Consider the following 14,886-nt stretch of genomic DNA (forward strand, 5'->3'; position numbering starts at 1 on the left):
TTCTCTTTTTTCTGGAATGTCTTTGTATTCCTTTTCTCCATCAGGGAAGTCTTCACACAACCGGAGGAGAAAAATTCTCCCTATGTTATGTTTTCTTTGTACTAGCTTTCTTTCCTTTTCATAGACATAATTTTTATTTTTTTGTGTGATTATTTAATGGCAGTCTCTTCCCAGGCCCAGGAGATTAGTTATTTCATATTGTAGAGGAAACTGGTTTTTATGTGTGTGTGATTAGACCATACCCACAGCCTGGCATAGAGCAGAGCTAAAAGTTATTTGCTGAAAAATCAGACTACTATATTAATAATACTGAGAGAAAGGGCTTTTCAATTCTTTTAGTCTCTCAAAATCAATTTTTAAAAAGTGTATTCATTCACTCATTTTTGCTAAGAGAACTTACAATATATATTGCTAAGTCAAAATACCGATATATTTTATGCTAGTGTGGGACCAGTCCTCCTAAAAGGATCAAATAGACTTTTCCTAATAGGTCCAAAGTAGGCCTTTCTTCATGTTAGTATGAGAATTCGAGGTCAATCAAGACTCTATGAGCCTCAGGAGATCTATTGCCATTATTTAAAAAATGCAGATTGTTTTGGATTGAGAGCAGCAAGGGCCTGAGGGTTAGGAGAAGCTTTTGTTCTAGCCCAAGTCCTTATCGCTGTAATTGAAGAAGCTATCACTATTTACCCATTATAACCCAAAAGAGGGCCTCCCTGATGGTGCAAGGCATTAAGTCTCAGCACTATGCAGTTATCCACAGCCGCTGCAGTACAAGTTGGATCCCCCACCAGGGAGCTACCCACATGGCACAGCAGACCTCTCCTGTCTTGCCCACTGCTCCCCTCAGCAGTGTATTTCAGTAGATCCGACTGTTCTGCTCCCCACTCTGTCTCTGGTGAATCTTCTCATCCCCTCCACATCTCTGGCCTACACCTCAGCTCTTGTATGCATAAATAAATAAAATAAATCTCTATAACCCAAAAGAATCCAAAAGAATGTAGTTGGCGGGGTGGGGGGGTGAGGGAAGGGAGGTCTCATCTAGTTCGAGGTTTATCAATAAACATGTTCTTTCTAAAAATCTCCTCTTACTCTTACTCTTGAGTAAGGATTAATTCACCCCCTTATTTTTTTTCTAGTAATATATATACATATATAACATCATTGTTCATTTTTGTACAATGTTTGCGTTCTCTCGGGTGTAGTCCCCATAGAATTCCCACCACCAATTCACACTACGCCCCCCCAGCCCAATGCCATAGTCCTTGTGCTCTTCTCTCCCCTGTTTTGATCCTTCTCTTTCCCTCCCCTGCAGAATGTCTCTAATTTATAGTTGCTTGTTAATTTTGTTTTATTTTGTTTTATTATTTTTCCCCTGATCCCTTATTTGATTCCCCTATATTACTCCTATAAATGAAACCATCTGATATTTTTCTTTTTCCTTCTCATTTATTTCATTGAGCATAATCCCTTCCAGCTCCATCCATGTTGCTGTGAATGGCATGAGTTATCTTTTTTGAATACTGAATAGTATTCCATTGTGCGTATGTACCACATCTTCTTCATCCAGTCATCTATTTTTGGGCATTTGGGTTGTTTCCATATCTTACCTATTATCAGTAGTGCTGCAATAAACATAAGAGTGCAGGTATCCTTTTTAATTAATGTTTTTGTATCCTTTGGGTAGATTCCTAGGAGTGGAATTGCTAGGTCATATAGTAGCTCATTTTTAGTAGTTTGAAGGACCTCCAGACAGCTTTCCATAGTGGTGGGGCCAGTTTGGACTCCCATCAGCAGTGTAGGATAGTTCATTTTTCTCCACATCCTCGCCAGCATTTGTTGCTGCTAGTTTTTTTAATATGTGCCATTCTCACTGTGTGGTCACCCCCTTCTTATCTATCATGTGACGTCTCCCCCTTGCTGTCCTTGATGCCCCAGGTCCTAAACCCAGGATAAATATGCCTGCTCTAGTCTGTTTTCCTTTAGAATTTATAGCCATTTGAATTCTCCATATATGTATGTTACTAAATTCACTGGTTTTTCTTTGCTAACCCTTTTGATGCTGTTCTGATTAGCCATCTAGCCTGATACGAACCCAGGAGAGAATATGGTGATTTATTTTGTACCCTGCTCTAGCTTATCAAATTGAATTGTTAAACTTAAAAACCCCCACATACATTTTCTTTAATCAGGTTATTATGGGTTTTGCACATTGCCCATCTTGCAAAGGAGATTACTGTGACTTTTACTTCAGTGAGAATGTTCTCTTCCACCATAACCAACCTACCTCAAACACCACTAACCTCTACCATTTTTTAAAAATTAGGATCAAAATATGGGGAAGGACCCAGCATTCGTTGATAACAGAGATCATACAAATTCTGTTAGCAAGGAAAATATATTCATACATGCTAAGTATCTTGCTTAGATAAGAAAATTAATTATTAAAATTATGAAGATTATTATTGTATATATAATATTTGTCTGATTTGCTGATACATGCTAGATATTGTCTAGTAAGTATGATAAGAATTAGCAAGTGTTTTTGCAAAATTTTAAAATGTCCATTGCCTCCATGCTTATTATTTAAGCTTTATTGCATCAAATTTAGCCCTTCTATGATAATGCCTGTAAAATGTATTTTATGGAATAAAATGTCATCAGTTCTAATGTTTCTTGAATCTTTTTTAGTCAGTTTTGTTGGTTAGCCAAAATTTACTATTTACATATTTACTGTGAGAACTTACAAAAGGATCTACTAAAGAATCAGTTTAATTATGTAAGTTCCTCTTGAAAGTATATCTTGGTACATTATCTCTAAGTTTTAAGGTATTAATTTTATGGAGGAATTGTTTTTAGCTTCCAATTGCATTTTTTAAGGTTGCCTTTAAAAGGAACTGCTATATAATATTCTTTAGTTTTTCTATGGGAAAATCAATTTCTCAAATAGACATCTGTGTTATTTCATATTTCTAAATATATTAGCAAATCCCTAAAAAGGTAGCTATAGGAACTCCATGGAAAGTCCTTAGCTCCAATGCTCCAGGTATCAAATCTCTACTTTCCTTCCTGTACACCTGATGTGGATTTCCTTCTTGTGCTGTTACATTTTCAGTCATGCATTTCCTTATTCATGTTCTCATTTATTAACCCACCCAGTTATTTAACAAATATTTTCAAGTCTCTACTATGTGGATAAGAATGAAGGACACAGAGGAATATAAATCACAGTTCTTAAACTCGAGGTGGCTACTTTGAAACAAGCCCCCCCCCCAAAAAAAAGTAGACTGTTGGAATTAAGAATAAAATAAAGGTGTTTGTTGGCTCAGATTTTTTTTCTAGTTGCATCATAGTGCTAGTTCTATTACCAAGCCCTGATTTCTGATAATAAATTTCTTAAGTTTTGTTGGAAAATGATAACTATGCAGACAGTTTAAAGAAAACAAGATGTAAAATAGTTGCTTTCTATTTCTAGAGTAAATTTGGTAGGTATAATTTCAATGACAGGCAATAGTTTCAGTGGATTTCCTTTCTGAAGAAGAATCACTGGATTAAACCAACTTTCAAGTTATACAGGTGTCTCTAAAGTATTGGAAAACCTGTTTTTTTGTAGAAGAATTAAAACCAACTCCAAATAAAGTATTGAGCTTGCAAGGCAAGTAGCATTTACTTTCCAAGCTTCCACCCAAAGTTCTCCCTTGCTCCCCTCTCTCATTTTCTTCCCTAAATGCATTCTGAAAAGGTATTTTATAAGATATTGCAGTGGGCTATCAGGAAGCATATTTGCCAGCTCCTCAGAGGAAATCACTGGAGAAAGGGGCCAGATTTACATTCCATTAAAGAAAAAAATTTGTATTATGTGCATAGATGCAATCATTAACTTAACATTTGATTGTTAGCCTTCTTTTGTTTTTCCATTATAACAATAAAAATTTAATTTAACAACAACAAAATATGAAGCTTATAGACTCACTTATTTAACAAACAACAACAACAAACAACCCAATCTATAGCATTTAACATTCGGTATAATGAGGCTGGAGTTTCAAAACTGGTATGAGGGAACAGATGCAGTTCACATCCAATCATTTTAAAACAAGCTTTTAGTATAGCTTGCTCTGTTGGTAGAGAATATGATTTAACAAAATGCAACATGCCAAAATTCATGGAATGGGAATTATTTGTTCCTGATTTATTATTTAAATTCATTTACATTCCTCCAGCTTCTTTATTTTGGTAGCTTAATGGATATAAAAATTCATAACCTTAATACAGCTTGGTCACTGCTTCCCTGGATGGATAATTGATCAGCAGGGACTGAAGGGGCGGGGGGAATCTTTTTCCTACATTAAAAGCTATCATTTTAAGCCTTTTTTTGCTTCACCTTTTTCCCACTCAGTACAATGATATACACATTTTCATCAACTTTGTGGAGGATCACTCACTTGATTTTTTTATAGCATCAGATATCCTATAAAATGTGCCACTAAAGTAGAACACATTATTATTTATTGTCTGTGTACATATTTAGATTCAGAATCAAGTACAAACTAGTTTGGCTGCTTTGATTGATTACCAGTAAGTTCTTTTTTGTTTTTACAGGAAGAAAACCACAGAAATTATTTGGCTGGAGATGACTTTTTTTTTTTTTTGAACTGATTAAATCAGTCCAGATCACTCTAAAATTTCAAACTATTTAGATATTGCTAACTTACGGAGTAAGTGAAAAAAACCCAAACATTGCTTCAAAAAACTGATTTCAGTCGGTGTTCTTTATTGTCCTGGAAATCAAAACCAAAACCCCAAATATAAAGCTTCTCCCTCCCCCCAACTTCATCTTTGGCATTCTTCAACATCAACATGATGGTGATTTTGCTGGCATGGAGAGTCACTGTCCTCTGTCCCCACACATTTGACAAGTACCAGCACTCCGGGCATACTGTACAACAAATAAATACATTAACAAGACCATGTCCCCCTTCATTTCAGCCCAGGCATAAGAGACAGGTTACTTAAAATTCAAGTGCCAGGAAAGTGCATTGTAAAAGGGAAATATTTTCAAGTGAGTTCCGTTTGATCTTTTTTTATAGGGGCTCCAACTAGCTTCTCTGCCTTCCTCCCCAGACCCTGGAAACCAATTATTCTCAGCACAGAGGCCACAGACCAGGTTGAAATGGCCCCTTTTTATTTTTAGGGGATATAATGTCAGCCAGGAGACTAGTCAGTTGTCACATAGTATACTTAGCACACTTCTCTCTCACGCACACATACATTAGATTTCCCTTTGGAGAATGCCTGGATCTTTGAGTCTGACTCCTGGAAAGGAATTAGATCTGGTTGTCGTCCAAATCCTTCAGCTCTGACAATGGAATAACATCACAGGGCCACCTCATTTCTCACAGACAGCCCCGACAACCAAGTTTTTAAAGAGCCTTCTCTTCCTTGTCCTCTGTCTGCTAGCATTTCGCAGCTTCTCCTTTCTTTATGCCGTGTGCATAAAAATTCTCAAAACCTTCCCTTCCATTATCCAGAAATGGACTAACTTTGATTTTTGAAACGTTTTTGAAGTGCTGATCTTTGGGGGCAAATATGTCCCAAAGACAAAATGGAAACAATTAGAGTCTCTGCCTCTTCTCACCTCCCTATCCTGAATCTGCATTACTACATGGAGGTGTAAAAAATTATCAGCCGGGTTGGCCTCTCCTTTCTTAGGAACAACATTGCAGATAGAAGTGTGTGTGTGTGTGTGTGTGTGTGAGAGAGAGAGAGAGAGAGAGAGAGAGAGAGAGAGAAAGGCTAGAGGAAAAGGCGCACAGCTCTCCCCCAGGAAAGCCTCAGTTCAGCAGATGGGAGGGGACCTAGGGTCGCCTCCCTCGGTCTGAGCGCAGTGCCCCAGCCTTTCCTCTTGCCCCTGCAGCAAGCTCTGCGTCCTGGAGTGGTGCCAGGACTCCAGACCGCGCCTGGCAGGTCGGTGGGTGGAGGGCCTCGGTGTTCTCTTGGCAGAAGACGCCCATTTGGAGGGAAAACTCCCTTTATTTTCCTGGGACTTCGAAGCCGCCCCCCGCCCCCACTCTTGTCCCCTATCATTTTTACGCTGATCACACTCATGATGATGAACTTGCAGCTCAGCTTCCTGCCTCCCGCTTGACCTGGGAGCACCAGCAGGCTGCCGGCCTCGGCCTCAGCTCTCCCTTCCTCTTGCAACCCCGGGGCCTTGGGGCGCCGGTGGGGGCTCGAGCGCACCAGGTCTGCAGGAGGGGCGCGCAGGGGCGCGGGGTCCCACCGGGGAGCGCGCACGGAGCGGCGTCTCGGCCGCCCTGCTTCCTGGAGCTGGTGCTCCTTTGACCCCAGTGGCAGTCCCTGTCACTGCACCGCTCTCGCTCCCTCCGGCTCGCCGCGCCCTCGCCGCCTCTCCTCGCCCCCTCGCTGCTCTCTCCCCAGATCGAGGCTGCTCCCGTCCTTTCTCCCCCCACCGCTCGCGCCGCGCCCCCGAGTCCCCCGCCCCAACCCGCGGCGGGACCTCCGGGGTCGAAGGTTCTGGCCCGCCGGCGCCCCGCGCCGCCCCCGCGCGCCCCCCGCGCGCCTCCCGCCGGCCCCCGCAGCTCCGCGATGGATCGCCGGCGAGCCCCGCGCTGAAGGCATCCCGGGACCCGGAGCGCAGCCCGGGAAAGGTAATCCGCCCCGGGAATGAGGCGGAGGGCGGGGGAGGGGGGAGGAGGCTGCCGGGCGCCCGGTGCCGAGCGCGAGAGGAAGGGAAAAAAATGCACACACAAAGCGGAGCCGGGGTGAGAGGTGCCTTGTCAGAGGCGCGTGCGGGGGGCTCGGCGGCTGCGGACGGCGGCTGCCGGGTGCCCCTGACATTGCGCGAGCGGGCGCTCGCCGGGCAATTCGGAACCCAGGGAGGGCATGTTTTCCATCTCCAGGAGAAAGCGAATTCTTTTTTAGGAGCTGTCTTCCTCCTCCTTCCCATCCCCCCCAGACCTCGGCCCCCGACCTTTCGGGGTCCTCACCTCCCCACCCCCTTCTCCGCCGGGATTTCTTCGGTGGGGAGCAGGGGGTGTCGGGGAGAGCGAGAGCGAGAGCGGCTGGGCTGGGGGTGGGGACGCGGGCGCCGCGATGTGTTTACTCGAAAGTCCTGGGGTTGTGTGTTCGAGCCTCCCCGGCCTAGGCCCGGTGCATTGTGTTGGCGCGAGCCCCGGGCTGCCCGCGGCGGCCCGAGCGAGGTGCGGGCCGGGGAGGCGCCGCTCAGCTTTGTGCTCCGGCTGCTGCGCTCGCCGGCCACCCCCCCACCCGGGAGCGCCGCGCGCGCGCCTCGCGGTGGCCCCGCGCCCCAACCTGCTCCCCGCCGCGCCCCGGGTCTCCGCGGGCGCAATCCGGGGAGTGAGCCGGCGACCCCGGCGGGAGCCAGGCAGGGCCGGGCGGCCGGCGACGGGCAGCTGGGAAAAGTAACCTTTGCCGCCGATTCCTTCCCGACCGAGGCTTGAGTTTCTTGGCTATTTACGTGCGCCCGGGCTCTTTGTAAAGCCTCGAATTCTGGGCTTTGAAGGCCTAAGAGGTGAAGGGGGCATTTTTCTGGAGATGGGGGAGGGGGCTGGACTCCACCAGCAATAAAAGAAATTCAGGATGCCCTAGCGAGGCAGATTTACATAGCACATTTACCTCCTCCACGCGCCCCAGAGTAAGTGCAAATGGGGGTCATGAAAAATGTGTAATTGATTTGAGAGGCTGCAAACACACACACAAACAGATCGGGGAGGAAAAAACAAACAAAACTTTAAGTGAAAGAAAAGATTTCCAAGAGGAGGAAATTCTGTGGTCTCCACACCCCCTTTCCCAAAGCTCCCCGACCCCCTGCCTTCCTCTCTCCGGTGCTCCTGGGAAGCGGCCCGGCGGCTCCGGGGCAGGGTGCAGGCGGGCAGCGGCCGCAGCTCCGGGCACGGGCTCAGCTCTGAGGGTTCGGGGATGCCAGCCCCGGAGGCTGACGTCGGGGGCGTGGGGCTGTGATGCTCCAGCGAGGATGGCGCGGTGTCAGAGCCATTGGCCGCCGGTGGTCATCAATCAATTCAGGGCTGGGGGAGAGAGAGAGAGAGAGAAAGAAAGACAGGCGTCCGGCGGAGCCCGGGGCCGCGAGCGCCAACGCCAGCAGTGCCAGCAGCGCCAGCAGCAGCAGCAGCAGCAGCGGCCAAGGCAACGGTGGTGGCAACCGGGGACTGAGCGAGTAAGGCGAGCTGGTGCTGCAGGAAGGAAGGGGGAGCTGTCTCCCGGACGGTTCGGGGCCGTGAGCTCGGAAGGCAGGGCGAGTGTGCGCGTGTGCGTGTGCATGTGTGTGCATGTGCGTGTGTGTGCATGTGCGTGTCTGTGCATGTGCGTGTGTGCATGTGTAGTAGTAGTAGTAGTAGTAGTAGCCGCCGAGCCACCCTCCCAACTGCTCACCCTAGATTTAAAACAAACAAACCAATCCAAAGTAGAGAATTCCGCGCCCCCCGCCCCACCATATATAGACTCTACTCCTTGCCAGAGGCGCGGGAGAAAAGTCCTGCCCGTCCTCTTTGAAAGAATGTGCCAGGCCGGTGTCCGCAGTGCTGGAGACAAGTTCAGGTGTAAGTGCAGCGGGAGGGAGGGCAGAGGCACGTGGAACTTTGTCTCCCTGTTGAAACCCAGGCGGGTTGGCCGCCTCGAAGTCCTGCGGGCATCCCTCGGTGATGCAGGGATGAGCCACCGGAGGTGGCTGCTTAGGCGCGTGCGTTGAGAAAGCGCTGGGTTAGTTCAGCAGAGGGGTGAGAGAGCGAAATTTGGGGGAGTTGGTGCCAAGGAGTTCCACAGGCTAGCCAGGTTGTCAGGCGGTCTAAGGGCGAGCGATTAAAATGAACACGCTTGTTTCAAGAGGAAATCGCGAGCTTCTTTCTCATAGGCTATGCGGTGCGGTGCATGGGTTAGAGAGGTCGTGAGTTGTAGCTTTGAAACTTTTGGTAAATTGGACTTCTAGTGTCTAGGAGGTGGAGACAGTTATTTAATCCTTCAGTTTTTAATCCTTTCATTGCCAGCCGAGTTTAAAATGTTTTCCAAATTGGATTCCTGGAAAAGAACAATTGCTCGTTGCACAGCTTAAGGAATACAAGAAGTGATTGCTGTCTAGGAAATGCAAAATGTGAACACATGATTTTTTTTTTTAAGAGAAAAACTAGCACCAGCATGAATGGTTGGCAGTGTCAGATCCTTTTAGATTTTTCTTCTGGGATTCCTGGCATATATTACTTGGTTCCTTTCTTCTGTGGAGCAAATGTGTTGAAGTATAAAAGGAAAATTAAAAAAAAAAAAGCACGAGTCTGTTTCAATATTTTATATGAAAAGTAATGTACGTGTGATGAGGGTGAGACACTCCCACAGCTGATTAATTGGCAGGTTTTACTGCCTAAATCCAGGAACAAGGTGATGCAGCTTCCTGACAGTTTTGGGCATTAAGTTTATCATTCTGTCTCCTTTCAAGCTTTCTCAAAATTTCTCACACTTCAGGAGGGGAACATAGTCCTCTGTCTCTGACAGTATTGCTCTGGGTTTGTCTGTAATAGTCTCAGGGTATGTTCATTTTGAGATGTGAGTGAGTGAATATAGTGTTTTTAAAAAATCAGCCTTTTCTTGACATGTCTGTAAAGGTTTCCGCAAAAGTTTTGAAGCTCTCTGACATTTTCTTCAAAGGACTCCAGATTAAAGAAGATTAGACGCTGCAGGTGCACTGTTTCGATAAAACATTTGAAAGAGAACATGGTAAAGATGAATTCAAATGAGGTGCCAGCCACCCGTTTAGTCCTGCAGAGTTTCAGGGGCCTGTGCCTGCTGATGAAACGATGTTCTGTTTGTCTTGCGGGCAAAGGTGTGAACAGGCTCCGATGTTCACTTAATAGAAAGGCAGTTTTACCTTGACTTCAGGATACTGTGGACCTTCTAAGAGTGTGACTTGATCACCTCCTAAATCCTCTGTCTTCTGGGCATCAAATAGGAGGGACTAATGCTAACTACTGTAAGTCTTTGCATAGGTATTTGCATATTAAGTGTGCATGTTTTATTGTTAGACCTTCTTACTTAGTTTAATTAGCAAGTTAACTCCAGAAACATTTAACCAGTTTCTGGCAGAGGGTCCAGAGATGGTGACTGGGAGGTCACAATGGTCTAGACATGAATTTTTTTTCCTTTGCTTCTTAATGTTCTGTATTTCACACAATAGACATTGATGGCAGGAGCATAAGAATTGCCATGTAATTTTTACTCCACTGTCTAATTTATGCAAACAGTAAGTTCTTGCAGTCTGAAAATGTGTATTTTTTCCCCCTCTGTGCTTTGATGGCTAACATTCTTTTTAATGACAGTCATTTCTATAACAGGAAGATGTTTTCATTTGTATTTACTTTTCAGCGCAGCGCAATTATGCAGTTTTGCGCTTCAGTAGTGTCTCGGTACTTTGTATCTCAAAAGAGAATTACAGTACTTAGAACAGGACTGCAATTTGAAGCAGGTGTTGTGTTTTACTGTTATGCAAAATAACAGTAAAATATAATTGTGGGGGAAATTAAGGAAACAGCTGCAAACTTGGTATGAAAACTGCTACATTATGATTTGTAAGCAGTTCTTAGCAATATCTTACATCAGAGGAGCAGAGAAAGATTTTAATTTAGTTAATCCTACCAGCCTGGGTGTCTATCAACTGGTGCTAAAAGGACTCATACTTCCCATGAAGTTAGGAAGAAGAAACAGAACCCAAAGTGATACTTTGTTTAAAATGCCAGAGCACCAGGGATTCCTCTCCTGGCAGTGCTGTTGTACTTTGGGAACTCAGGCAAGGTGGGTATTATTGAGCTTGCTTTGCTAATATGAAAAAGCAATGATTTGAGTAGAACACTGTGGAATTTCTTAGCCTGGCTAGCATATGGAGGAGTACACAAGCCCCGGGTTGTAAAATAATAAAATAAATGGCCTATGGCAGGCCATCTGCCTTTTGCTCGATGTTTAAGGTGTTTCATGCCAGATTTAAATCTAATCTTATTATTCTAAATATTTTTATTTGAGATAACAGCTAAGATTCTCGGAGCTTAATGGCGCACATGACAAGTGTGTTCTTATGTGAACACTTAAAGTAAGATGGTGGGTTACCCAAGGGTTACCCAAGGAGTGTGCTGCCTGCTTCTCCTCTGCTGTGTTGATCAGTTGCAACAGCTTTGTTGCATGGGTTTGCTTTCCTCAGTCTTTGCACATCTGTTATGAAAATAAACATCATCATATCTGAACCCAGTGCAGCAAATAATACATTGACATATATAAAAAGAATCAGAACTAATGGAAAATTAAAAAAAAAAAAAAAGGATGAAGCCTACTACTGAGAACTATACAGCATCAAAAAAGAATATGGTGGCTGATGCAATGGCTGCCTTGCTTTTTCTACTCTGTCTGGGCTCAAAGAAAGAGGGGAAGTAATGAATGATCTAAAGTGTGGGTGCAAGCCTGGATGTCTTTGACTTTTCCCAGGGTGACTGGAGTGTTTACAGAAATTATGCTGCATTTAGCAACATGGATTTGCCTTGCCATAAAGTTCTTGTCCTGAGTGGAATACATATCTATCCATCCATCTATCCATTCATCCACAAATGAAGCACCGAGTACCTATGGATTTACCTGCTTGTGAAAGAAAAAAATGTGTCGTGCGTACATGATGGTCACACACAGATACCTGTTCTGAGCACAGCATTGAAAATTTACATTTGTCGTTGTGTTATATGACTGTGTTAAGCATTGAGACTTCACATTATTATATGATGCCAACTTTGTGCAGACCAAACATTCCAATTAGCACGGAAGGTTTGGAGGATTCTCCAATTTGAGTAAAAACCATTTATAGCTAGACACCATGGCAACTGTGGATATGCCCCTCCGTAATTCATGTTAAGTGCAATAATTATAATTAAAGAAAAAAATCTTGGTTTAAACAACATTGAGATGATTTGCTAGCAGCCAGTGGTGTCATGTGGTGTGTGATGTCCAGTGTGAAGTGCTTGCAGGGTGGATTCAGGAAGGTGGTAGCTACGAGGCAACAACACATGTTAAGATTTTTCCTGAACCAATATCATGTCCGTCCATTCTATTTGATGTCTTTTAGAAGGGCTTCTCCTTCCTTGTTTTCATTTTATAATTTTTTTTTCCAGAAACGCCCAGCGGTATTGATGAGTAGATCCTTGGGCTCAGAGGTTGGCTGAAACACACCATGCCTGCTTCTATTATTCGCTCCGGAAAGTTGTGAATTGCTCATGCCTATAGGGAGGAAGGATGGCACATGGGATTCCTTCTCAAGGCAAAGTTACCATAACGGTGGATGAGTACAGCTCAAATCCCACCCAGGCATTCACGCACTACAACATCAACCAGAGCAGATTCCAGCCGCCACATGTCCACATGTAAGTATGGCTTATCAGTTTAAAAGAACTAACAATCCGGAAATTGTAATGAAATGAGAGAGTCACTAATGTCTTATATGTCAGGGAGAATAAAAGGTACATAATTTGGAAAACGTGGGTATTTGTGGATCCAAGTACAGCTCGGAGGGCTCCCCCTACATCTGGGTAACATTTTCATTTTCCAAATAGTTTCAACCATACCTGACATGAGATTTTCACAGCGTCTGAGGTAGTAGGTTATTCACATTTTGTGAATAGCAACAGAGAAGTTAAGATACTTGTCTATTGTCACATAGTAAATTTCGATAGAATCTCCTGACCCCTAGTCCGATTTATCTTACATAGTGTTGCTTGCCTCCATGATGAAAATTTCTGTAAAATTTCTATCATTTCCCCCCCACATACATGCATGTCACCCCAGCACCCTTTTTTGTTCAGTTGGGAAATAGGCCTAATTGAAACTAATTGTCAGCCACTGCTAAATCCATTGTCTTCCTGTTGCTAGTGGAACATGTGCTGCATGCTACAGGATTCAAACAATGTGGGGAGCAAAGGATTAAGGGGCACTGGAACAGTTGGTTCCAGGAATTGTACTTTTCTCTCACTCCCTAATAATATTTAAGTCCTGTTGCAACTTAAGGAACAAAAGTGTGGGAGAAATCCAGACGCAAGGATTTTGCAGCACCTGGATGCACACCATCTTTTTTCTGCTTCTCTGCTACAGGATGTGCTGGGCTTTCAGCAGAAGGGAGCAAAAGGTCAGCATCTCCCTTGTTTATTCAAGGCCTGGTGCTTATTCTCTATTAGACCCTTCCAATGTCTAACACAAGTCTTTCATAGTAGGACTAAACCTCTTTGAAAACTATTGTATAATCAAGAGAGAAAGGAGGTTGGGGCTCTGTTGACTGTTTTTGCCATTCCTGGAGAAACTAAACTCGGGGCATGTACAAGTCACAAGCTTCTTTTTCAGTATTTGTTTTATTTGGGCATTTAAAAAATAGGACGACCTCTCTACCTTCTGGCAAAACACACACACACACACACACACACACACACACCCTCACACCCTCACACCCTCAAATTTAGAAACATTAATCAACAAAAAATCTGTTGGTACTTGGGTATTAGTGTAAATACCAGGATGTTACTGTTCAAGTATGTTCTGTGGAGCTACCTCTGATGGGACTTGTATACAGTGGCAACACATCAATAGCAGTACTGGTTAGTGGGGAAAAAAGAAAGAAGAAAAGAGAAAGAAATTTCTGCAGATGGTTACTGCTAGGTTATTTCTCAAAATTTTGTAATTTCTTTACATTAGACTATATTTACAATTATGAAAGATTGCTAGGGTGATTTTAAGAAAAAGTTGTTATGGCAAATATAATTTTTCTTTGTTAAAATGTCTTTTCTGAAAAATAACTGCTCATTTCAAATTCTGCTTTTAATCTGCTTCTGTTGATTTCTTTTTCTTCAACTCTATTGTAGAATTTGTGCAAATGGACAGAGGGCACCTTTAGCTCTGTTTTGTGAAAACAGTATTTTGTATTAGCAAAGAACTTTGTGGATTCTCTTTCTATTCAGGCAAAATTAAGTATGTTTTGCCTCTGATTTCTTGGAAAATCACTGATGGGGAATGTCAGCCTCGTCTTCACTTATTTGTGGCCATAAAATTTCACTGATAAACTGTGCATGCACAGAGAGGTTTTTAAAAATCACGCAACCTAAGAACTGGCCTGCCGACACTTAGCCATGAAAAATCTCAAAAAATCAAATTAGATCCTTTTTGTCAAAAAAAAAAAAAAAAAAAAAAAGACTTGAAAAATGGAGTTTGCAGTGGCAGCCTGGATAGCTGTCTAGCCCTTTTCCCAGACTTCCTGTCTTGAAATTCTTCCTCTCTCTAGGTCCAGCTTGTCACCCCACCTGCATCTTTGCTCTGGCCACACAGATTGGCTCACTGTTGGAGCACGCTGTAGGCCTTCCCATGTCGGTGGCAGTGCCTTCACTGTTTCTCAGAGGGTTCATGCTCTGTTCATCAGATGCCTCAGAGCCACTTCAGCCCCTCCATGTACGGGAGTGGTCTGTGTCCCAATCCAACTGGACTGCGTCCTGCCCTCCAACATGATGTCCCTGCTCATTTGGCATTGACTTTAAACCATACCACCTTCATATAATTTTTCTCTCTCTCTCTCCCTCCTCTCTCTCTCTCCCTTGCAATTATAAATACCTATATCGATATAGATATATGTACATAGATGGGCAATATATCTATAAGCACGTATCTCTGTCTGTATCTCTGTCACCTGCCTTATCCTCTCAGTGACATCAAACATTGCTTGAAGGCAGGGATTGTGCTTCTGAGCAGGCAACAATTGCTCAGAAATGTTGATGAATTGATTGATCTTTTGAGTTTGATTATGCATTGAGATGAGAAATTGTGATTGGAATG

At 43.9% G+C, this 14,886-nt stretch overlaps 1 protein-coding gene across 7 annotated transcripts in view; it reads left to right on the forward strand.

Moving 5' to 3' along the window:
• The first annotated feature begins 5,949 nt into the window (after window positions 1-5,949).
• MPPED2 (metallophosphoesterase domain containing 2) overlaps window positions 5,950-14,886 on the forward strand; it is a 172,791-nt gene continuing 163,854 nt past the window's right edge. Inside the window, exons 1-2 of one of the 7 annotated variants that reach the window (XM_054699307.1) lie at window positions 5,950-5,967; window positions 12,192-12,440. In XM_054699307.1, coding sequence (XP_054555282.1) covers window positions 12,313-12,440 — 128 coding nt within the window. In that variant the 5' untranslated portion in view covers window positions 5,950-5,967; window positions 12,192-12,312. Of the gene's footprint in view, window positions 5,968-6,364; window positions 6,672-7,533; window positions 7,556-8,072; window positions 8,219-8,246; window positions 8,601-9,222; window positions 10,837-12,191; window positions 12,441-14,886 lie in introns of those variants that run through there. The other 6 variants (XM_037522526.2, XM_054699308.1, XM_054699306.1 and 3 more) reach the window with 6 other exon arrangements.

This window comes from Talpa occidentalis, unplaced genomic scaffold, assembly GCF_014898055.3.
Source record: "Talpa occidentalis isolate TD23 unplaced genomic scaffold, MPIMG_talOcc4v2.1 talOcc4.3, whole genome shotgun sequence".
NCBI classification, from domain to species: domain Eukaryota; kingdom Metazoa; phylum Chordata; class Mammalia; order Eulipotyphla; family Talpidae; genus Talpa; species Talpa occidentalis.